The sequence below is a fragment of the Podarcis muralis genome, chromosome 11, assembly GCF_964188315.1.
Source record: "Podarcis muralis chromosome 11, rPodMur119.hap1.1, whole genome shotgun sequence".
Taxonomy (NCBI): domain Eukaryota; kingdom Metazoa; phylum Chordata; class Lepidosauria; order Squamata; family Lacertidae; genus Podarcis; species Podarcis muralis.
In genome coordinates, this window is record NC_135665.1 from 56,414,020 (window position 1) to 56,439,924 (window position 25,905).

The 25,905-nt window shown below is 41.5% G+C and overlaps 1 protein-coding gene across 5 annotated transcripts in view; it reads left to right on the top strand.

Moving 5' to 3' along the window:
• The window catches only part of DYM (dymeclin), a 169,547-nt gene that overhangs the window by 37,885 nt on the left and 105,757 nt on the right, over positions 1-25,905 (top strand). For all 5 annotated transcript variants that reach the window (XM_077936498.1, XM_077936496.1, XM_077936497.1 and 2 more), the window contains 3 exons: positions 867-939; positions 6,423-6,548; positions 8,703-8,845. In XM_077936498.1, coding sequence (XP_077792624.1) covers positions 867-939; positions 6,423-6,548; positions 8,703-8,845 — 342 coding nt within the window. The remainder of the gene's footprint in view (positions 1-866; positions 940-6,422; positions 6,549-8,702; positions 8,846-25,905) is intronic.

Sequence of the window (25,905 nt, forward strand, 5' to 3'; positions counted from 1 at the left end):
CAGGAAGGCCCCCCCCCCAATTTCAACATTACATTCTGGAGCAGATTTTTAAAAGGCTTTTCATGAGGGGTACAGTGAGTTTGAACTTCAGTAAATGGGAATCAGGATGAAAATAACGAATTTTCTCTCAAGGAGGGAAAGCAGATCATTCTTATTCTTACTAGTAATTACATTTGTATACAGCCCTTCATCCAAAGACATAGCTGTCAACTTACAGATTTGAAAATAAGGGACCAGCAGCCAAAATAAGGGACCTGCAGCCTCACCTGTTCCAGGCACTCCAGTCTTCCTGTCCTCCTGCAGTCTGGTCAAACTCATGCTGGTAGCTTCGAGAACACTGTCCAACCAACTTTGTAACCAGAGGTTCAACTGAATAGAATCTGAATCACATGCACCACAAGGCCTATGCAGCCTCAACTTAAGATGGCTCCCCGGTCTGGCTTTGCACTGCAAAGTTTGCAGCAGCACGTGCAACAAGATGGCGTCCAGCATTCAAAAAACCCCTCAGTTTGCATTAACTAGCCACACACAAGGCATGCAAGCTCCACCCCCCAGTCGTTCTTAGACTTTTTATTGGGTGAACAACACAGCCAAGCAACACAGTTGGAGCCTCCCTCCTCCCTGGCCAGCAGGGAGGGAGGGAGGGAGAGGAGCTGCTTCCTTTGAAATTTAAGGGACATCATTTAAGGGACATTTAAGGGACATGGCGCTGTAATAAGGGACTGTCCCTTCAAATAAGGGACACTTGACAGCTATGTCCAAAGATCACAGGGCAGATCACAACATAAAAATACAAAATGAGAACACAAAATAGATTGCTAGTATCAAAATATCCAGCAATGGTGATTTTCTTTGTTTTCTTTCAGGATCAGAATGTGAAGACCTTATGGAAGAGTTATTGTGCTGCCTCATTCAGCTAATTGTTGAGATTCCTCTTTTGTAAGTAAACTTCATGATAAAAGTTATGGAATGTCTGTTTCAGTTGCCTTCTAAGAAGATATAGTAAAATAACCAGCTAACAGTTTGCCAATTTTATAATAGTTTTACAAAAATAAAAATAAATGGTGACATTTATTTTGGACCAACTGCTGTTTGAAATGCCAGGAGCAATCTTTTGGGCATGGGTGAAGGTGTGGCAATAGGTCAGTGTTAGGCAGCATGGTACCCCCATACCCTGCAGATGTTGTGGGCTACAACTGCTCACCATATTCCGCTTCCTTGAATGAGACTGAAGGTGGTTGAATCTCCTTCATTGGGGTTTTTAAAGCAGAAGTTGGATGGCCATCTGTCGTGGATGCTTTAGTTGAGATTCCTGCACTGCGGGGGATTGGACTAAAGAACCCTTGAAGTCCCTTCCAACTCTACAATTCTTTGATTCTATCTTGAGCACTACTTGATGCAAAGCAGTAGAAAAGTTTTTTAAACCTAGCTTGCCTGCATATTAGAACTGGGATTGCTCTCTCTTTACTTATACTGCTCTGAGAAGTGCTTGCTACATGGCTACAGTTTATAAATATGTTTAATATAATTGCCATCCAGCCTTACTGGATGTGGTTAAGTAACCCCTCAGAAGCCAGGAAACAAAAATACTGTATTTTTTGCTCTATAAGACTCACTTTTTCCTTCCTAAAAAGTAAGGGGAAATGTGTGTGCGTCTTATGGAGCGAATGCAGGCTGTGCAGCTATCACAGAAGCCAGAACAGCAAGAGGGATTCCTGCTTTCACTGCACAGTGATCCCTCTTGCTGTTCTGGCTTCTGAGATTCAGAATATATTTTTTTCTTTCGAAAACTAGGTGCGTCTTGTGGTCTGGTGCATCTTATAGAGCGAGAAATAAGGTAGTTGCCTTAACATTAGATTTCTAAAAAGGTTTAGCAAATAATAATGGAAGCTCAGAGATCTCCCCTGTTGCCACATCATTCTGTAGCTCTCACCACCCACTCTGCCACAATCCTCTTTGCTTCCAGCTCTGTAGCTACTTCCTGCCTCAGTTGTGCACATTGTTGGTACCTCCACAAACTGTGTTTGTTTCTGCTTTCTGTGGGTGGAGGGGGGTGTTAAAAATATTTCAAAGTTGCATTGTTGCATTGCTTTCGCGGTTGCATTTTTCTTTGCTTTCCTTTTGTACGTTCTTTATTCCAAATCTTTTGGTTTAAATTGGTTTGTTTTTTTCGTTTTCTAAAGGTGGATTTGTTATGAGGCTATCTTAATTGGCCTTACATTTAGCTACCTCCTTATTTTTATGTATTTGTACTGTCCAGCCCTGAAAAATGTCAGCAGAACTTTTAGATTGGCCGTTGAAGTTCATGTTTCTCTGTTGGAGCCTTTTCATTTTTCACATTGCTGATTTCTTTTTCACTTGGAATGAGGTTAGCCATTTAGTATCCCGATAAAGGCCCAGCTGTTTTCTTTGGAAACCTCACTGTCATGAAACATGGTCCTGCCGTCATTATATTAATTCTTGGGCAGTTGCTGTCTAATGATTTTGTGGCATGATTTAGAGAAGTGATTCTGATGATGCAAAGAGGTATTGTTGGTACCTCCTGGAACACTGATACTTCTGTCTGGGGCAGATTAGAGGAAATGCTGAGAGGTGAAAGGACGGAGTAATAGTTACACATTCATAAATCATTCTCTTTGTTGGAAGCCGTATGGAGACGAGTGATAGCCGGCCACTCCATTTGAAAACAGTCTGAAACCACAGTCAAGCCCTATAAAAATCAATCACCAGGATGCAGAGTTGCATGCATCTAGTTCCAGGAGCCCAAAGGGCAGAAGATACGCATTTCTTGAACGGCAGCAACCTCATCCCCTAAAAAATGTGGCATGGTAGTGAGAGACCTTTGAAATAAGTGTCCAAAGCAGTCTGTGATATGGAATGGAAGAAGTAGCGTCTTCCGTTAAGATACCTCCCTGATGATTGAAGTGGGAATGACTTCTGCACAAGTCAGAGGCCATTGAGGCTTTTATTTGTTTTATTTATTATCTGTCCCCGCTATCTGGGTGTAGGGTTATACCTTGATCTTAATCCACTTCCCTCTATATGTAAAGGGAGGAGATTAGAAGTTTCCTATCTTGGTGAATGTGGAACTATCGTTTGCTGTTGCTTCCAAATGCAACAGAATATGTTTGCTGTGTTTGGATGCAATAGCAAGCTGTGTTTTTTTGTTAACCATCTTAGGAAGTGTCTGTTATCACGTGTAAAGGAAGGAGATGACAGAACATGCTCATCTCATAAAAGCAAAGGATCATTCGCTGGTTTGCTATTATGTCTGATAAGATTCTTTCCAGTAGCACCTTAAAGACCAACTAAGTTAGTTCTTGGTATGAGCTTTCGTGTGCATGCACACTTCTTCAGATTCTGTTTCAGTGTATCTGAAGAAGTGTGCATGCACACGAAAGCTCATACCAAGAACTAACTTAGTTGGTCTTTAAGGTGCTACTGGAAGGATTTTTTTTTGTTCAGGAATAAGAGTAAATCAAGTCATGTAAATCATGTAGGGTTTTTTTGGATGGTGGTTATGCAATGACTGGTGCAAGGATGCAAATATCCTTCATTTAGAATAATTCAATGAATGTTTCATATCACTTATAGATGATAATTTTTACTTTTACGGTTGAATTGTAGAGCTATAGTCATGCTAAGGGTGAATTGGTTGATTTGCTTTCCACCAGTATGAGAAATGGTGGTAGTGGGGTTAGGTTCTGTGGCTTGTTGTTAGAAAACAGAAAGCCCTTAACACACATCATATTAAACTGAAATGTTTTTTGTTATTTGAATATAATGGTAAGTAGGTTCTAGAAATCAAAATACTGACCATCTGAAGCTTACCCAGAGGCATGAAATGACTCGTAAACAAGGCATCTTAATTCCCTGTTGTAGCTTCTGAATGCACTCCCTTCCGTTCTGTGGAGGTGGGAGAATTAACTGGAAATATTTCCTGTTCTTTCCATGGAGAAGAGGGTGGCAGAAGAGGTCACGGTTGCTTTCAATTATTATTTTTTAAAAAGTACATTGAGAAGCTTCCCAAACATTTATGGATGGCTGTAACTAGTATATTCTTTGCATGCATGTTTGCCATTAGTGGGCGTTAATTTTGGGAGCTATGCCAAGAGGAAAGATCAGGTTCACATTAAGTTCTTGTATTCGTACCCTGAAAATGATAATTGGATACTCAGCTTGCTTTGCAGTGTTCTAAACTGACCTATACTCTTTGGCAATTCCTCTTTCACCTTTTCTGGTAGATCCTCAGGAAGTATGGCAATCAAACCCTGTTCCTGTATTATTTGAAACTTGCAGTGTGGAACAACCAATTCTGACAATCATAATTAGTTATTTCTTTTATTAAAAAACTCTTAATGCTTCCAGTGAAATAAGTTAACTGGGTTAAAGTTGAGGTGTAAGAAATTAGAATGGCTTAAATAAGTAAGGTGGGCCAGTGTATGGGCAGCAAGCAACTAAGAGTAGATCCACTGAAATTAATGAAAATGACTAAGGTTCATGAAGTTCAATAGGTCTACTCTGAGTAAAACTTAGTTGAATACCACCCTAAAGACGTACCTTCCTGAACACCTTGGCCATCCTGGCAACATATATCAGCAAAGCAGAAAATACAGGCTAAAGTGAAAATTATTAACCATACATGTATCCCTTCTGTATGGTGTATTCTATATGCTGAATGTAAGAATCAAGTACAGTGGTACCTCGGGTCACGTTACCTTTGGGTAACGTAACTTTTGGGTTGCACACGGACCCCCGGAATGAATTAAGTTCATATCTGGAGGGTCCACTGTAGACTTGTTTATTAAAAAGTGTGTAATACAAGGTGACACTTTATGATGTTGCATGGAGCACAAGGATGCAGATTTCAAAAGAGAGACTAGAAAACTGCGCAAGGATGGTACACAGATTTGTGATGCATTTCTTTTAAAGGGGATACTAGAGAACATTTATTTAATAGTAGAAACATGTCAATTTCTTGTCATATCTAACATGTTTCAAGTACAACATACTCAAGTACAACTTCAGAGGCAATTCCTTTGTCTTTAAAAACTTGCTTGTAACACATCTCTTGAATAATAATAAGTATTTTCTCTTAAGAGAACAATTAAATGGTACATCACTTAGATATTTTTTAATGTTGAGCTGTTTAGAGCAGTTTAGAAATATTCTAAATAGTATACTTAGTGTTCCTTGTCTTTTGCTAAGGTATTATCTTTTTTTTTTTTTTTGGAGCTAAACATTATGCACATGTACATATTATACTGCGTGTAGGATCACTTTCTCCTTGCTGTAAGTCATGGAAATGTTGTGTCTCCACATCTGCCACTGCCAGATAATGATGTTGGGTGGAGAAGCACATGAAATAATGGCGCAGGGCAGGGCAAATGCTCCTGTGTGTTACAGGGAGGTCATGTGACACAGGGACATAATTTTTTCGCAGCGGCAGCTGGTCTCACATACTGTATAGCTCAGGGGTAGCTAATGTGGTACCCTCTTGATGTTGCTAGACAGCAACGCCCATCATCCATAGCTAGCATGGCCTATGATTGGGGTTGATGAGAGTTGTTGTCTGACAACATCTGGAGGGCACTACGTTGCTTACTGCTGGTCTAGCTAAATGTGGGTGTTTTATAAGTAGTAGTAATGAAGCCTCATATGTCAGACAAAGCAAAACAAATACATTAGAGACAGTGTTGTATAGTGGTTAGAATGTTGGTTAGATTGGGGTCCGGGAGATCTCTGCAGGAGTTCAGATCCCCACTTGGCCATGAAGGTCTCCTGGTGAAATCTACCTTGTAGGACAGTTGTGATGATAAAATGATGCGGGGGGAGAACAATGTATGATACCTTGTACTTCTTGGAGGAAAGGCGGAATGTCAATGTAATAAATAAAAACAAATGATAAATGGAGTTCCATGTGATTTGATAAAACAAAAGATGGGTGGTGGGTGTTGGAAGCAATGAGGGAGCTAGAAATAGGACAGTATTTAATATAGTGGTACCTTGGGTTAAGAACTTAATTCGTTCTGGAGGTCTGTTCTTAACCTGAAACTGTTCTTAATCTGAGGTACCACTTTAGCTAATGGGGCCTCACACGGCAGCTGCACAATTTCTGTTCTCATCCTGAAGCAAAGTTCTTAACCCGAGGCACTATTTCTGGGTGAGCGGAGTCTGTAACCTAAAGTGTCTGTAACCCGAGGTACCACTGTAGTGTATTCTTGATTCATTTCATACATCTGGAAGAGCTTCTGTGACATTGTTGACAGGAGCTGGGGCCCTTTCCTTATTCTCAAGGGCTTCCTTGCTCTAGGCTTATTGCAAACACATTAATTTCAAGTATTTGCTCATAATTGAAAAATTCAGCTGTCAAATATATATTCATTGGTTTTCATTAATCCTCTTACTATTTTTCTTTGCAGAGACATAACATACAGCATTTCTCTAGAAGCTGTGACGACTTTTGTTGTTTTCCTCTCCTGCCAACTGTTCCACAAGGAAATTCTGCGGGAAAGCATCATTCATAAATACCTCATGCGTGGTCGATGGTATGTTCAAACCACAATGCTGCTTTCTATATAGATTGTTTTCATTATTGGAGTTCACTGAGTTCTTGTATCTGCCGCTTCAGTATTATAAATGCTTTCATTTAGTTGGGATGCCAGAGTATCTCTCAAACTCCTAGTGAACTGAATCTTAACAACTCGGAGAGATGAGAAAATATTCAGCTCATCTAAATAGAAGTGTGTCAAGGCAGTGAAAATAGAACGCTGACTCTAAATGTGAAATAGTTTGCATGTGGGTGTGTCTACATACAATCCCACTTTTTAATACATATGCAGAATCCTGTTGAATATAGAAAGTTCAGCCATTCTATATTTTATTTTTTAAAAAAATACAGAACTTTTTTCAGAGTACAAAGTGCTTCACAATTCTTACTGCATCTCTTTGCATCTGAGGCACCATTTCTCAAACTGTGTGACTATGGGTGGGGTAGGGTGGTGGGCAGTTAGCTGAGAAATCCTTCAGCAGTTAGGGGCTTGGATGTTGAGGATTGTCAGAGGCAAGTACAGAACCCATTGATCCTGTCCCTCTTGTGAAAGATGAGCTGCTTCACTGAAAAACTAATCTCACCACACCCTGGGATACATAACATCTTTTCCAAATAAATAAATAGACCAGCCTCTCTTTTTTTTAGTAGGATTTTGATCAACTGTGCACAGAATGCAATGTCGTGACTCCCTTTCTGAATTTTATTTTAATAATAAACTGGTTATTGTTTTTTTAATAAATGTAAAGCCTTGGGGTGGTAGTCAAGGAGACCTGTATGCTCTCCCAAATTATCTAGGATTTTTTTCAGATTTTCTTTACAGCTATAACTTATTTATTCATATTTCTGGATCCCACTGTAGATTGGGGTTTTGCAGGGGTGGAGTGTGTTTAGAAGGTAGGGTCGAAGTCAAAAAGCGTTTGAGAAACTGCTTACAGGAAAGTTGGGTTGTGAGACAGTGAGCTTTATGGATAAAGTGAGGATTTGAATCTAGACATAGATAATCTCCCATGTGCATGTGCAACCAAGTGTTTCTTGCACAATATTAGCAGCAATGCTTTTCCAAAGACATTTAGTGGCTTGCCTTCATTTATGTTAAACATGCCTCTTTTTTGCCACTACTGTAAAACACAGAGAAGAGAGTAATATATAGTCTCTCATAGTCACAACACCATATGCCAGAAAAATATTCTTGTGTGGTCAATATGTCAAGGAAGCATATAATCTGATGGTTATTTCCTTTCTGTGGATAAATACATCCTGCATAAGTCAGGGGATGGGGAGTTGGAAGTTTGATGCTTAAATCAAGATGATGATAATGTCAAATGTAAACCATACTTAACTAATCTGTTGTCTGAGACTGCATTTACCTAAAGGACTTTACAGAATCCTAGCAGACAGTATCTCCTTTCCATCTCTGAATGAAGTTACCTCTGCTATTTCCCTCCAATTTAAACAGTTGAGTCATGTTCAAGTTCAGCTGATTATTGATATTATTGACCAATATGTGCAACGGAGCGGAAGGCAACTGCAAGGTTTTCACTTCCTTTATGGAGTGGTGATAAATCCAGTTAGAATAATCTTTAAATGTGCCTGGACAACCTGAACTACTACATATTTTGCAAAAAGTAAATGTGAGCACTCTTGCCAGGATTAAGAAAGCAACTTCAGGCAAACAGATCCAGAGAATTGTGCACACCTTTTGAAATTTTCGGCATTTTTCTGTTGTTCAGCAAATCCCTTCCCCATCGTACCACACCATAAATTGTTTCAGAAACAGTCTGCCATGTGGCATGGAAGACTGCTGTTTGAAAAGAGGAAGCCTTAACCTGCTTTTGCTTACTTGTGTGACTCTCTAGGTTGTTCGTATTTTCACATCTTTGAATGTATTGTGGGGTTGGGTGTCCTTCAAAATAGAGGCTTTAAAAATGTCTAGTTATATGGTTATTTTGATTGCAATGCTCTCACATGTATCTCCTGCTGACCCACTGCCAGTTAGGGGAAGAAATCTGTTTTAAACCTGGCATTTTATGTAATTGCATAGTAGTGTCATACATCCCAATGAGAAGGATGGTGAGAGAAAGAAATCTGAATTTTATTGTAGTGCCATCCCAAATCATTCAAAATTTCTGGCTCTGTTTTGCATTTTCAGTCTCCCGTATACCAGCAGACTTGTGAAAACATTGCTATATAACTTCATCAGACAAGAGAGAAGTCCTCCCCCAGGGACACATGTCTTTCAGCCAGAGTCAGACGGAGGAGGACTGCTTTATGGAATTGCATCAGGAGTAGCAAGTGAGTCTTTATGTACTGGTGCTACCTATGTATTTGTCCATTTCTCGTTTGAGGGTTTGATTCTACTGTATCTGTGGTTTGCTTGCTTTTCTGCAGGAATGTTATGTTTATGGGGGTAGTAGGAAAAACGGAAGTGGACCAGGACTTAAGCTGTGCAGAGTGCAAGGGATTGTGCTGTAGGTTTTACTAAGACTGGGGGGAAAGCCTTTCAGTAATTAGATGGCATGGAAATCTGGAGTCTCTGTGTGTTGCTGCCTTCAGTGCTTCCACTTTAGTTTACATACACATTCTTCTAAAATATGCTCTTTTGAGACTGGTATGACCTTTATAAGAACTGGACGGTAAAGGTAGTACCCTTCATTACTATCTGTTTCCACACACTATGTTACCTAAGTAATTTCTACTCGATCTGTCTCTAGGCCATTGAAGTTAAGCCTCATGGGCATAGTTACAAGTGTGTCTGATTATATGTCCAGCTAACACTCTGAGCCTCTTGGGCTTGCCGATCAGAAGGTCAGCGGTTTGAATCCCCGCGACAGAGTGAGCTCCCGTTTCTCTCTCTCTCTTTTTTTTAAAAAAAGATATTTATTACTTTTCCAACATTTTCAACACAACACTACAAACAAAAAAAGAAAAGAAAAGAAAAAGAACAATACAAATACAATACAAAAACACTACATAACACCAACACATTAAACTAACAAAACAAAGCAAAAACAAACAAAAACAGTTTAAAAACACCTCAAACATTTTCAATATCTTTCATTCACTTATTTCCAACGACCTCCTCACACCTTCCTTTTTGTATTCCACTTCTATTAATTGTTTCAGCAATTCCTTTCCATCTTCCTCTGTTTTCTATCCTATAATTATCTTAACACATTCTTGCCTTATTTTTTCCTTTAATTTTCTATTAATCTATTTATACTTAATTCCTTATAGTGAGCTCCCGTTTCTCAGTTCCAGCTCCTGCCAACCTAGCAGTTCGAAAGCACGTCAAAGTGCAAGTAGATACATAGGTACTGCAGGAAGGTAAACGGCGTTTCCGTGCACTGCTCTGGTTCGCCAGAAGCGGCTTGGTCATGCTGGCCACATGACCCAGAAGCTGTACGCTGGCTCCCATGGCCAGTAAAGCAAGATGAGCTCCGCAACCCCAGAGTCGTCCGCGACTGGACCTAATGGTCAGGGGTCCCTTTACCTTTAACACTCTGATTGTTCCATCCCGCTGGATCGTGGACCCATACCTGGAGATGCAAAGTGAGACTAAAACCCTCAATTTTGGTTATGTGAAGTGTCCTAACTACTTTTGTACCACATCTCTGTACTAGGATTTCCCCCCAAATCATTCTGAAGACATTAAATGCAAACAGTTGTGAGCACAGGGAGTTATTTTCATTGCCATGGCAGTTACATGTCTCAGTACTGAGTACCGGCTTAGTTTCTTTGCCATATAATTGCACACTACCCAGCCTTCTTTTTCTCAGTTTTGAAGTGAATAGATTTGCCTTCTCTTCTCTTCTGATAGGAATCACTTTTTGGTACGCCCTGCCTCTTTGGGTATCTGTTTTCAGCATGAATCAATTCTGTGTCTGTAAGGAATGCTGACAAGTTCTAACCACAGTACTGTGTGTGGTAGGAAGGCTTTCATGTGCATTTTATTTCCTCTCCCCCCACTCCCCTGTCTGTAACTCTTCTGCAACAAAAACAATTAAAGCAGATTGTCTGCACTTCCTCCCTGCTAAAGACCCCACGGTGAGCAAAATGTTAATCTTAAACATACTAGCAGTTTGCATTATTGTCTTGTCTCAAGCCAGTAGAGAACAACAAAGACTTGGTGAAGTGTCTTGGATGTACTATGATGCAAACATGATACATCTGCATGAACTAGAATTAAACTATTATTGCATATAAGGCAGATAGTGGAAACCCTGTAGCTTTGGCAGCTCACAAATCTGATTGGAAGTTAAGGCTGTTGCCTTAAGAGATGTCCCCCTTGATCAGCAATGATGTAAAGGTAAAGGTACCCCTGACCATTAGGTCCAGTCGTGACTGACTCTGGGGTTGTGCGCTCATCTCACTCTATAGGCCGAGGGAGCCGGTGTTTGTCCGCAGACAGCTTCCGGGTCATGTGGCCAGCATGACAAAGCCGCTTCTGGCGAACCAGAGCAGTGCACGGAAATGCCGTTTACTTTCCCGCCAGAGTGGTACCTATTTATCTACTTGCACTTTGACGTGCTTTCGAACTGCTAGGTTGGCAGGAGCAGGGACCGAGCAACGGGAGCTCACCCTGTTGCGGGGATTCGAACCGCCGACTTTCTGATCAGCAAGTCCTAGGCTCTGTGGTTTAACCCACAGCGCCACCTGCGTCCCCTCAGCAATGATGTAGAGTGTCACAAATTGTGTGTGCTTTCATCTTACCCCCATGCACCCATACCTTGCCTTTCTTTCTGGCCCAAATCCAGATGGGGGAGACGGGGTGCCTTGGGCCAGCCAGTATGTCCCACTCTAAAAGATGCATTTTTATCAGCTATAGAATTTGGGGACTTATAATACCAGGACCTCCCCCCCCCCGTCCCGTTCCGCTTAACTAGGCATAGGCAAATTCGGCCCTCCAGATGTTTTGGGACTTCAACTCCCATCATCCCTAGCTAACAGGACCAGTGGTCAGGGATGATGGGAATCCGAGTTTGCCTATGCCTGCGCTTAACTAAGCCCCTTAAAATAATGTTTGCTTTGCTTATATTTCAGCTTTCCTCTAAGGATCTCAAGTTGCTATATGTGGTTATTTCTCACTCTGTTATCCCCACAGCAACCCCTGAGACAGGTTAGAATGGAGTTTGTGTGACCGGCACAAGGTTACCCACTCATTCATTGTCCAATCCTCTGGCAACTACACCGCACTGACTCTCACTGTCCTGATCTGTTCATTCACAACTGGCCCTCTTTCTCACCAAGCTGGTTCTTACACATTTCCAGTGATATTTGGAGTGACCATTGCCTATAGGCTCTCATTCTATAGGTGCGAGTGCCCCTGGGGTTTGGATTCCAATATGACTATCATCTCTACAAAGATCACCATGTGCTAAGATGTGGAACAGACACTTTGTGCTGGATTGGGGAGGCAGGGCAGAAGGTACAATCAGTTTCAGAACCTTGGGAAATGCTGCGACAGCAACTATATATGCATGTTATTTCTCTCCCCATACTCATTCCCTCCTAATGATGAGGGCTGTCAGCCTTTGCAAAGAAGTGGGTAATCTAGTAATGCAGAGTCTTCTATTTTTATATGTTGAATCTGTGCTGGGGCTACCTTGCCAAGCACATTAAAAGTAGGCTCATTTTTACTTGCTCGGAAAGTTTTCAGTCAAGCCCATGACAGTGCACCTGATTCTCCTCTTGGAGGCAGTAAAAGCGCATTTCTTTGTTGTTTGGAGTAAGTGTACAGCTGATAGGAAAGAGCCAGCCTCCCACAACCCCTCTGGGCTCTGTTGAATTTACAAACATGTATCGACTTGCCATGCTAATGCTGTTCTTTCAGACATTGAATAGTAGTTGTTTTCTCTCAAATCACTGATAAATTGCTTAAATTGTTCCAGACGGGCTTTTTAGAGATTCCGGACAATACAGGAATTTCTCCCCTCCTACTTTAGATAGTGGATTATTTCTCTGGCAAGTGTATCAAAGTGTTTAAGGCATTTCTGCCACATAAAGAAAGGTGAGATTTGGTGTATAAGGAGTCAAATGCAGCTTGATTATTGGAAAAACAGAAAGACGATGCACTTTTTGCTTGTGCTGCTCAAAATTTGCAACGTTAACTCCAGCTAGTGCTGTGGCATAGAGCAATCCAACGCATGTATGGGATTGAGAATGTGGATTTGCTTTGTCAGCCTGGAATGTAACTTTGAAAATAGAACAAGCCACACAAAAGGGATTCCCCCTTCACACATCTGAACCATGGTTTATTTTTTACGTTTACTGTATTATTCCCCGGAAAGCTCAGAGGAGCTTATGTCAGGTTCCCCTTCCAAGCACCAGTCAGATCCGCACACACTCAACTTCAACGATGCTACAGCATTGGGCACTCCCAGATCATTCACTACGTGAGTCCTTGCGTTTATTCTCCCAGTTAAGAACATATCTGAGTCTGCTAAATTGCGAACTCTATTTGCTAGCAAGTAGATAAATAGGTACCGCTCCGGTGGGAAGGTAAACGGCGTTTCCGTGTGCTGCTCTGGTTTGCCAGAAGCTGCTTAGTCATGCTGGCCACATGACCCGGAAGCTGTACACCGGCTCCCTCGGCCAATAAAGCGAGATGAGCGCCGCAACCCCAGAGTCGGCCACGACTGGACCTAATAGTTAGGGGTCCCTTTACCTTTACCTATTTAAAAATCCCTGAGCAGGTAGTTTCCTATATGACAGGGTTGAGGAACCTCCTGCAAGCGAGCATTATTAGGCCTGGCATGGGTCCCAGTTTGCTCTTCAAAGGTGTCTTCTGCAAGCCATGTCCACCTGCTCAATGCCTGACATCAAATGTCATCACAGGTGTGGAGCAAGTTAGAGGTATAGCTGCCAGTGAACAATTGGGAACCTTAAAGTTTGCCCCTAGTTATTCCTTGGCAAGCAAGACTTGCTGTCAGTGCTGATCAGCGACAGAATGCCCGCTGGGCATAGCTGTGCCATAGAGTTCTGAGTGGGGAACTCATAGCGCAGCTGACCCCTTTCCCCAAGCAGGACTTGCTGTAAGCGCAAATATTATTATCTTCCTCTGGTGGTGCAGCTTGAGCTAAGCCCACAGAAAAAATATTGCTTTGCGTCATCTTATGTCATTGTGATGCCAGGTAGTTGACAGGTACGGGTGGTCCTGTTACAGTGCCATTAAATCATTGCAGCCATAGGGAGGGAGCATGGGATACAATATAATTCATTAAATAATAACCTATGGATCCTTGCCTTAATGACATGCTCTCTGAAATGATAAGATAACAATTAGCACTGAGTCAAAGTGGAGGTTGTGTTTTCATGGGGAAAAAACCTTCCCCTATGAAGCACGTTCCTCTCCTTGTTACAGCGGTTATTAGGAGGTAAGCAAATTGGAGCAGACATCTTCTGCTGTTGAAGAGTGCAGAGGGGGTAATAGTCCTCACTCTGATTTGGCTTGGAGATGTTTTCATTGTGCCAGAGTTCCTCTGCTATGGGGACTTTATAACCCTGGCAGTATATGATATCTGATAGGATAATGTAGTCTGCAGGAAGTGCCATCATCAAAGCAGCATCTTAGAAGAGCGGTGAACAGAAGTGGGGAAAGCAATTTTTTAAGGATCTTCCGGGGATTCCAGGCCTCCCAAACTTTTTCAGCTGTAAAATATTTGCCCACAACTTTTGCTCTGCCCCAATGAAAACACTGTACGCTTGTGTTTCCCTTCTGAGAGAAATGGGCTTCTGATGTTGAGGTAGCAACCAAGCAACATGAGTAAGCTGCTTCCTTGTGGTCTCAAAGCTGACATACCACATGGAAGAATTTTGGAATTCTTAACCTCAGAATGCTTTGGGCAACTTTTTGTTGGAAACCCAGCCAGCAAGTGCCATGAATAAATAAATGTTTACTTTCTGATAATTTAGAAATCATATGTTTAGGTATTGCATTCATATACAGTTTTTACTGTATCCTGCAGATCTAACTCCCAAATATTGCATCCTCTAGCTTAGAGTGTGGTGTAACACTCAAAAGCCTCTGATTCTGTGAGTCTGCCCAAACATACGCAATATCTCCATGCCAGTTTGCATATCTCTGGAAGCCCCCACTATGGATATGCAGTTGGGCTGATTCAAGGATGCTTGGAAGCACTGTGCTTGCTGCATGGAGGGCTGTAGCAGGAAAGGGCTTTTCGGCAGCTTCCATGTGGGCATGGTAATTTTAATTGCCCCCCCCTCCCAATTCTCTAGGCATGGCAACAGATGTCAATATTAAGGAATCTGTTCTGACAGAAGTTGGGCAACAGCCATGGCAAGTAAGGATATTTGTCTTAATTTGCCTTTTTGGATCTGAAGGTTGAGGGAAGTTTTCTTTTACTTGTCCCATTTGTTTTTTTAGACATAAAGGCTGGGTTAAGGATGTAGGAAAGTTTCCGACTTTGACATTTATTTCTTTTAATTTAGGCCAAGCTGTTAACGGGATTATAACAAACAACATTATTTTTTCAGTGAACATTTTAAAAGAACCAACTCTAATGAAATATGTTCTGCCAAGCTTGAGTTTCCAACACAAGTATGAGATTTTTTTTTTTACGTAACCTCTGATAAATGGCTGTTTTTCCTTTTGAACAAGCCATCAAAAACATTTTCCTTCTTTCTGTGAAAGTTTGCCCAGCCAAATTATAACAAGACTAAAATAGTGTTTCTGTGCTTAGCAAAATAACAGTGTGTGGATAAAACTAACTACTTAGCTGTCACGGATTAAATTTAATTGCCTCCTTCCAGTTGGGTGGTTATAGATGAGTTGATTTGGGGCTTTGTGCTGCTACATTTGGGCAAGAGTAGGGTGACTTGTGGCACATGAATCTATTGGCTTCTTGAGTGTCTTGTTCAGGGTGACTGATTTGGAGGAAGAGCAATGCCGTTACTGGGGAAAAGTGGGATTAAGGTGAAGAAGCACTGATTAATTATGGTTGTCACTGTTTTACATAAGGCCACTGCTGGTCTAAACCTTTTTGCCAGCTTTGCAAGCCATATCCTCTTCCCCTTTTACGCAAGATCTTGGGCAGAGCCGAAACAGAGCCGCCTCCTCTCAGGAACCCATTGCAGTGTGAGAGAATGACTTCTCTTGCAGCTCCTAGTTGGGACAGTCTTGCATATGTCATGCACCTGGTTTGTATTAAGAAGGACTAGTGATAGGAATTGTATGCTGCAGAGATGGAGAAGCCCATGCCCAAGGGCCAGGCCTCTCTATTTGACCCTCTGAACTCTCACCAGACCACGTCCTCCCACCCACCCCTGGCCATGGCCTCCTTGAGTGTTTTTACTTGGGTGGAATGTGTCCTTAGGCAGTATATGGCGTTTATTGGCCTAAGGTCTTTGACACTGTAAATCATACTGCCCTGTGGACTGTCCTGAAAATCAGCTGCCCAGATAAATTTGTGAAGATCCTTCGGCTCCTCCATGATAATATGACAGGAACAATCACAGATAACAGTGGCTCTCAAAGTGAACCATTATTAGTGGGATCAGGTGTTAAAACAGGGATGTGTTATCACCCCAACCCTATTTATTATTTTCATTGCCGTGATCCTACACATTGTCGAAGGGAAATGCCCCACCGGGGTAGAAATCATATATTGAACAGATGGAAAGCTCTTTAACTTGAGTAGGCTGAAAGCAAAGAGTAAGGTTACCATAACTTCCGTCACAGAGCTTCAGTATGCTGATGACAACATAGTGTGTGGCCTCTCAGAGGATGACCTTCAAACCATCCTAAATATCTTTGCAGAAGCTTACGAAAAGCTTGGCCTATAACTCAACATCCAAAAAACCAAAGTGCTGCACCAACAAGCACAAAACAACCCCTTTGCAGTGCCACAAATCCAACTCCATGGTGTAACATTGGAAAGTGTCGATCACGTCTCCTACCTGGGCAGTTATCTTTCCACAAAGGCCAACATTGATGCCGAAATCCAGCATCGCCTGAGCTCTGTGAATGTGGCTTTCTCCCAATTGATGTGCAGAGTGTTTGAGGACCGGGACATTCACAGGGAAACCAAAATGCTTGTTTACAAAGCTATTGTACTACCAACCTTACTGTATGCTTGTGAAACATGGACCACTTATAAACGCCATCTCCACCTCCTCGAAAGATTCTCTCAGCATTGTCTCCGAAAATTTTTGCACATCACTTGGAAAGACAGGCAAACTAATGCCAGTGTACTGGTAGAAGCAAAGATCACGAGTGTTAAAGCGATGAGTCTTCAACATCAACTTCATTGGACTGGCAATGTTGTTCGGATGCCTGATTATCATCTTCCAAAGCAACTACTCTATTACAAGCGTAAAAATGGAAAGTGTAATGCTGGTGGTCAACAAAAGAGGTTTAAAGACTCTGAAGGCAAACCTAAAAAAAATAGTATAAACACCGACAATTGGGAAACACTGGCCTCCGAGCACTCCAATTGGAGAACAGCCTTTTCCAAAGGTGTTGTGGACTTTGAAGACGCTCAAACTCAGGACGAAAGGGAGAAACGTGCTAAGAGGAAGGCACGCTTGGCAAACCCTCACCATGATCAACTCCTGCACGGAAACCTATGTCCCCACTGTGGAAGGACTTGTGGATCCAGAATTGACCTACACAGTCATTTACGGACTCACGGTTGGGACCGTGTTCCTGGACGGCAATCTTACTCAGCTACAAGTGATTGCCAAAGAGAGAAGGAGGAGGCTGGAAGGCCAGAGAGGAGTGTGTGTAAACTTCACCTACTGTACTAAGCTAAATTACATTCATTGGTCTGCACATTTTTGCATCAGGCCCCATTCACTACTGGTTTGTGCCAAGACCATCAGCAATTTTGAAGTGGTCCATTTGGGGGAAAGTTTGGGAACCACGGTATTGGAGCTTTTTCCAGAAGAAGTGTAATATGACCTTTGAATCTTTTCCAGGTTTGAGGGGTTGCTCGACAATGTTCCCTCCAGTGGGCTTTATTTTCCATTGGTGGGTCTGGTGGGTTTTTGTGGTGGTGGTTAGGCAAGTGTAGTCATCATTTCAGTTTCCTACAAAGCCCATGGGGATAGCGTCACTCTGGGGCATTGTGGGAAATTTAAGTGGCAGCTAGATTAGCCGCTTGACACTTCTCAGCATGCTGACTTCGATTTTGTTTTAGCAAAGTTGGGACATAGGCCTGAGTGGTGGGCCATCCTAGGTGGTAGCCTTGGCAGCTGCCCAAGGTGCTGATATTGGCCTTGGCTGGGTGTTTTTCATGCAGAGAGGTAGGTAGGCATAGGAGTGTGTGTGCAAAAGAGAAGTGTTTTGCTTCAAAATATTGCTGCATCAGTGAAGATGGCACCATTTTTTTAAAAATGCCCTGTGCTACTTCAGCTTTAGAGAAGCTGCTGTCTTGAGGTTTTGCTCACCTAAATATTTTCTGTTATAAAAGAGAATTCTTTGTTTAAAATAGCCTTTTATTTATTCTAACCCGCCTCCCTGCTTACCTCTGTTGCATTCTGAAGTTCTTTTTGCAGTGATTTCGGTAAAGGACTGAGTATTTTAAGCATTATTGAAAATCTGTTTGAAGGTTTGACTCTTGGTGTCTGCAGAGGGCTGCTGTTGCAATGGCATCCTGTGATGTTTTCAAGCTTCTGAGCTCTGATGCTTGGCACTGTTCTGTGGCTACATCTTTGCAATCGGGAGAGGGCAGCCTGGTCCTGCTTGTGTTGACTTTGGAATCACAGTTACTTAGCAAATTCCTCATCTGACTCATGGACAACTCTGTATAAGGCAGATGAACCAATGTAACATCTGGTGGGAATCGTTTCCCCAGTGCAGTGCCATAGCAAGGAACTTTGTACCTTTGCAGCCATGCTTTCTACTAAGATGTAATTAAACTTCTGAAATAATCTTTAAGCTCTGGCCTCCGGCTCATTTGGTCAGGAGCACAAAGATGTCTTTGGAAACTGCCTCTGAATATGGTTCAGAAACATCATCTGGTGCAGAATTTGGCAGCTAGGTTGCTCACTGGGAGAAGATGGTTCGAGCATATTAGACTGGCCTGACTGCACTGGGTGGCAGTTAGTTTCTGGGCCCAATTCAAAGTGCTGGTTTTGACTTATAAAGCCTTACACAGCCGAGGACTGCAATACCTCAAGGACTGCCTCCCCCCATATGAATCAACCCAGACCCTGCAATCATCATCATATGAAGTAACAGAGTTAGGGTAACAGAATAATAACATAGCATTGCCTCTCTTAATATAGATTATCCATCTGGCTGGGGACGGGGGGGAGCTGACTAGGATGGTCCCTAGATGATCTTACCATTGCTATGGTTGTATGCAACACTAATGGGTATTTATCGAGGAGAAAACTGATCATAGTTGGTGTGAGAGCATATGCTACTTCTAATGCTATTTTTATTACTTATTAAATTTATTAGCTGCCCTTCACTGTCGAGCCTCACTGCAACTTGCAACAATTTAAGATTCAATATTAAACTGTTTCAAACAACTTAAAGGAATATGGTGGGTCCTGAAAACATATCTCTGTGGTTAAAGACCAGTATATAGTGGTGTGTTTTTGGTGTGCAACAGAAACTGTATTGAAGGTGCCAGAGGCACCTTTAAAGGGGGGGTTTTGTACAACCTATCACCTGCCACAGAGAATGCCCTATCCCAGGCCATCACTGCACCCAACTACTGAAAGCGCTGGAACTACCAAGAGGGGCCCCTCTGTTGATCTTAGCACTTAAGAGGTTCTGTAGGGAAGAGGTGGTCTTTCAGATATTAGGGACCTGCATCATTAAGCTCTTTTATTTGAACCATCTAGTCAAGAAAGGTCATTGCAGCTTCTTAGAGAATATATTTCCTTTTGTATTTTTATCTTTGGAGCTTTAATAGCAACCAAGCACATCTGTTTCTGGTTTCAGAACTTTTCCAGCTATCCTCCCCAGTATGATGACACATCACCTATTCACAAACAAACAAAAGTTAGTAAAAGTTCCTGTGTCATTGCACAATAATACAGATAATGTTGTAGTTAATGAAGCTGAACTTCACTATATTGGCCAGCTCCATTGAAGGCCAGCTACATTCCTATTAGATTAGTTGAGGGACCAGGAAACTCTCTGGGTGTTGCTGCAATGGGAATTTAAACTTGTGAACCAGAGTGAGATGGCAACATAACCTTTCTTTATGCTGCAAAAGAGGCCTTAGGGAAACTGATAAATTTCTTGGAAAAGTCAATGGATGAGCACTTCCCCTTATTGGCTCTCCCCTGTGGCTGAGTGTCTGAGAAGGTTGAGCAAGAGTCTCCCCAGATTACCCTTTAACATTATCACATTTGGTACCCTCCATTGATTTTTTTGCAATGAACAAACCATAAACTATGCAAGCTGTCGAGATGTAGCACTGATATTTGTTTCAGCATTATGGGTTAAAATTTGTGGAATGGTAGATCTGATGGTTGAAGCATCTTCGTATCTATTGCTTTTAATAAAATTATCATAGATTAATTTACAGAAAACTGAATAATACTTCCATTTCAAAAAATAAAATTCTGGAATTATTGCAAATGCTTAGTAGTGAGTTTATTTCTGTTTTCTGGTTTTTGTAAAGAATCTATTGTGTATAATTCAAAATATGCAACAGGTACATATAGGGAATTTATGCTAAGTGGGCAACTTAAAATTTAAATGGAATCCTCAGGGTTCGTTACTGAACCCACTGCTGTTCATTTTTTAAGCTTGGACATTTCCCCTCTTTTCCATCCCATTTGTCTGTTGCAGGGGTTTCCAACCCTTTCTTGATAGAGGAATCCCTATAACATGTTGTGATATCCTGCAGAATCTCAACCACCTATCTGCCCCCCAACACAAAATAAAATAATTGCATTCACGTACATTCATCCTGATAGAGACTCTTAAGTCTGCAAACCAATACACATGTGATGTGGAAGTGCATCCTATTTCACACAGTAGGACTTACATTTGAGTAAACATACTTAGCATTGTACTGTTTCCTATATTTCAGGCACCTTTGTTCATGGTATTTTATATACTACTTTTCAGGTTGACCTTACGAATGGTGTGCAAAATATTATCACATCAATAAGCATATTTTTAAAAAACAATAAAATGGAAATTTTACTCTTTGTGTGAAGCAGCAGCAATGATGACAATAAAATCAGTTCATGGAAAAAAAGATGCATCTGTTTAATTTAGCATGGGCAAGCATGAATGTACTTAGTCCAGAATCTTAAAGACAATCATAATGACATCAGCTGAACAGTTCTTGAGAACAAGTTCTAAAGAGAGGACACATTTGCCAAAAAGACCATCTCCGTACTGGCTTATTCGTTTGATGGCTGGGATAAATCAAACTATGTGAATGGCTGATGCTTTGCATCAACACTGACTATCAATTCAGCAATAGCCCCCCAAGCAATGACTTTTTTGTGTGTGGTGGTGGAGGTGGACCAGTGCAGGTATATTTAGTCCACCATAAAGTTCTTGATGGACAGTTCCCCGTGCTTTCCCCCCCATTCCACTGGCTTCACCAAATAGTCTTCTCTCTGTATTAGCTGATGAATGCAAACAGATTTTGTGGCTGTCAAAGAGGAGTAGATAAACCAGTCCCTGAGGGCTTAGAAAGCTAGAAACCCTGAGAAGTAACGGCCTCTGTTGATATTACGGATAAACCAATGTATCTCAGTGTTGCCTCATGTTCAAGTCAGTGACCTACTCTTCTTCACACTTACCTAGAAGGGTTGTAATTTTTAATTTCCCATCTCTGCTTAAATATCCAGGAACATTCCAATCACCACGATCTGGTGCCTGTTTACAAATGAGGCCCTAATTCTTTTCACCCTCTGTCTGTATTCAGCAGGAGTGATGTAGTGGCTTTAGTATTGGGGTGGGGAGAGACGTAATTGATGATTCAGGCAGCAAAGAAGCAACAAAGGCAGTAGCAGCAGTCACAACAGCAAGTATATATATGAATTGCAAAATGAGCACAATTGCATAAATATAAAATATGGTATAACACAGTTTTGGGTGGGGAGTTGGTTTTCCTTGACATTGAAAATGACAGTGGACCTCAGTATTTGAAATACACCCCATATACCTGGAATGCAGTTTTCTGCTTTTTGGGTGAAAAGGTTAATTCCAAGTAAAGCATTCATCAAGATAGACACAGAGTAGTTTTTAAATATGTTTGTTAGCTTGGAAGTAGGTTAAAATAAAAGGCTAAATATGCTTCTCTTGACGCTGAAAAGGTCAGGCTTGAGTCGGAATTGACATTGAGAGCTTGTTGTATAGACAGCTTGTCTTGCAACAAATGGGTTGAGTAAAGCAGTAACAGTTCAGCTAAACAGATTTTTCTCTCCTTTTTTGTTATTTTCTCCCCCTCCCTCAAAATGGGTTATTTTGGGTGTGTGATTTATGTAGAACTTAGCACCACCGAGCATGCTGATGACTGACTTTGAAAAACATTTCTTCTTCTCAAGGTTATTGGTTTAGAAAAGAAAAAAAAAGAATTCTCAGAAGAGGCTTTTATTATGAGGCAACCAACTTAAAGAAATGCAGTTGGGTCAAATGTCATCCTAATAACAAAGATACCATTAAATATTGGGAGGATATGGGTTGTTTAAATTTATGGAGCCTGAAATTATGTGTTAAAAGTGACTGGGCAAAGAACCCATTTCGGCAAATGTGATTACAGGGGCAAAAGCGACCGGCTGAGCTGAGGAGAGAAAACACGGAGCAGAGTTGGCTGGTTAGCAAATATGTCCAGTCAGTCAGGAAGCAGCCATGCCAAGGCTCAGAAGCTGGAGCCTTGGTCTAGCCTTGCTGGTGCCAGCGATGTACAGGGGTCGGTCACAAGACCTTGCTAGCTTAACTCACCCTGTCAGCTCTCTGCTCTGACTTGGGAAGCTGCTTGATGGAGGATGCTAAATTCAGGTAGCTTGGCAGTGATATTGGTCAATCCGTTATTTGGCATGCTGTTAACTAAAAACGACAATTTTACAATTGTCACATGCACATAAGGAATGAAGGTTGAGGATTATAATTTTTTGCTATGAAGTACTGTACAGTGGTGCCTCGCAAGACGAAATTAATTCGTTCCGTGAGTTTTTTCGTTTTTTCATTGAAAATCAATTAATGCGTTCCTATGGTCAAAAAAAGTCCAAACAAAGCCAAATTTGGTACAATAAGAGTTTATTAAGTGCTCTTTAAAGTCACACATACTGTAAAGAGCATTTCAAAATTCAAACCCAGAATTTTTTTTAAAAAACAGCAGAGTGGCCCAATGGTCACAGAAAATCATAAAAATGCAGAAAAAAACCACACAACGTTCCAGATTCTTGCAAAACCCTCCCCAACTGTTCCCCCAGCCACCCAGCACACAGAAATTCAAATCCAGAAATTTTTTAAAAAAACAGCAGAGTGGCCCAATGGTCACAAAAAATCATAAAAATGCAGAAAAAAACCACACAAGCTTCCAGATTCTTGCAAACCCCTCCCCAACTGTTCCCCCAGCCACCCAGCACACAGAAATTCAAACCCAGAATTTTTTTCGTCTTGCGAAGCAGCTCGAAAAACGGAAAACCCTTTCGTCTAGCGAGTTTTTCGTCTTGCGAGGCATTCGTCTTGCGGGGCACCACTGTACATGAAAATATTCCTGGTGAAAGGTATGCTGTTTTATTCATGGTGTGGTGTGTTGCATTTGTTTTTTAAAAAGTGACTGAATTACAAAAGGTACATAAAGATTATATATAAGAGTGAAAGGGAAGTTGGGTGCATGAGCACAGGGAACCAGATGCCAACATGGTTTGGGAGTTTTCCACCTTGTCTAGAATTTCATCATTTCTGCAGGTGGGAACATCCCACAATAGTTAAGGTGTCCTCTCCAGAAAGGGTCTGTTTCTGGGAGGACAGCAGACTGAAGAGCATGACTCAAACTTTAAGACAGTTGTTGTTGTTGTTGTTTAGTCATTTAGTCGTGTCCGACTCTTCATGACCCCATGGACCAGAGCACGCCAGGCACGCCTGTCTTCCACTGCCTCTCGCAGTTTGGTCAAACTCATGCTGGTAGCTTCGAGAACACTGTCCAACCATCTCGTCCTCTGCATTCCCCTTCTCCTTGTGCCCTCCATCTTTCCCAACATCAGGGTCTTTTCCAGGGAGTCTTTTCTTCTCATGAGGTAGCCAAAGTCTTGGAGCCTCAGCTTCACGATCTGTCCTTCCAGTGAGCACTCAGGGCTGATTTCCTTAAGAATGGAGAGGTTTGATTTTCTTGCAGTCCATGGGACTCTCAAGAGTCTCCTCCAGCACCATAATTCAAAAGCATCAATTCTTCAGCGATCAGCCTTCTTTATGGTCCAGCTCTCACTTCCATACTTCACTACTGGGAAAACTATAGCTTTAAGAGAGTAAGTCTACTCAAAACATTTGACACACAGGACTCAGCTCATGCCCACAGTATGGTGGCTAATACCTCAAAAACAGCAAAGGGTAAAATATCAACGGTGGCCACAACACCATTAGAAGAGGTATTGCAGTTAAAACAAATCTGCAAAGACTTAGTGGAAGAATGGTGTTTGGGGTTTCTGTCCCTTGAAGCCTTAACTGCATAGATCAAGTAAATAAGGGTACGTGGCTTTGGAAGCTCTGGATCTAGGAATTTGTCATAGTGAAAGCTGCAATGGTTAATTCTGTCTCAGTGGAATCTGCAGTAAAGCAAGATTATCTGAGAAACCATGGTCAGCTGACTGTGAGATTCTAGAACTGGTGGAAGGCAATGACATAGTGAGTTCTCTACTAGAATGGTGGTCTGTGCTTTCCCCAGACCTAGTGGTAGATCAAGGTGAACCAGAATGGGCATATCACAGTGTTGGCCCTAAACCTAAGACAACTGCATTCCCCAAGATGACATAATCTCATTTTAAAAGTACAGGACAAATTAATGAAAGTTCTGAGAGGTAAGGAGGATGTGGCACACAATGGGAAACCTGTAATGTTTTTGCAGAACCTAATTTAGGATACTTTTCTTAGATGGAAGGCAGAGAAATTTGAACAGTCCAAAGTACGTAATTACGTTTCAGATAGTTTTGGTAGATGGCATGGCACATACAGCTGTGAGGCACGTTGTAAAAATCAGGACCATATATTTAAAAATCCTACAAATTTTACTCAGTATATTGTTGTAATTCTAAATTAATATTATTAATAATTAAATATGCATACAGCCCTTCATCTGAAGATCCCAGGGCGGTCCACAACGGAAAAATACAAAATGAGAATACAAAATACATAATAGAACAAAAACAAAAACCCTCCAGAAAGTATTTATTCCATCCCAGTTAAGACGACTATTAGTATGCAAGTGTTCACATTACCCACAACTCTTCCCCCAACCTTACATTCTCTGAAAACATGGACCTAGTTCTTAAAAGTGCTAAAGACAGAGGTGGCTAACGATATTTTTTTTGGGGGGGGCACCCTCCATTCCTGCTTCATTGCACCATCATTCTGTGTAACCCAAGATCTTAACCTAGTTATGGCTGCAATTCTGTGCACACTTTTCTGAGACAAAGCCTTGTTTTAATACCCAACAATTTCACTTCTTATATAGGCATAGAATTGGTCTTAAAGTCTAAGAGTGTCCTAACTTTTTATTTTTCGCTCTATAAGATGCACCACACCATAAGACGCACCTAGTTTTTGGAGAGGGGGGGGAAATATTCTGAATCTCAGAAGCCAGAACAACAAGAGGGATCGCTGCACAGCGAAAGCAGCGATCCCTCTTGCTGTTCTGGCTTCTGGGATAGCTGCGCAGCCTGCATTCGCTCCTTAAGACGCACACACATTTCCCCTTACCTTTTAGGAGGGAAAAAGTGAGTTTTATAGAGCAAAAAATATGGTAGTTTAGAAACACTGAAATCATCTATAATTTTAGAATGGTACCTGAGGTGACGCTGAGCCTCATTACTATGGCTCTTCAATGGCCCTCCCCTTCCACCAAAATTTGTTTGGACCCCCTTGCCATTATTGTACTAGTCTTGGATTTAGCATGGTAGAACCAAAGTGTTCTGTGTTATTTTGTTGCATTTATGTCAACCTTAAATAACCTTCATATTTGTATCTGCTGTGCCTGAAAACTTGTCATGTTTTAATACGTCAGAGCTAAGCCAATCTACAGTAGTTTTGAATACTTGGATGCTTTATTTTGTTTTGCCAGACTTTATGTCGCCTAGAAACGATCCTTTCATAATTAGTTTTCAGTAGTCTTTTCTTCTGTATACCGTACTAGTGTTGGATAATTATCTTAGTCAAATGCCATTCGCTGTGTTAAGCTTGCATTCTAAAT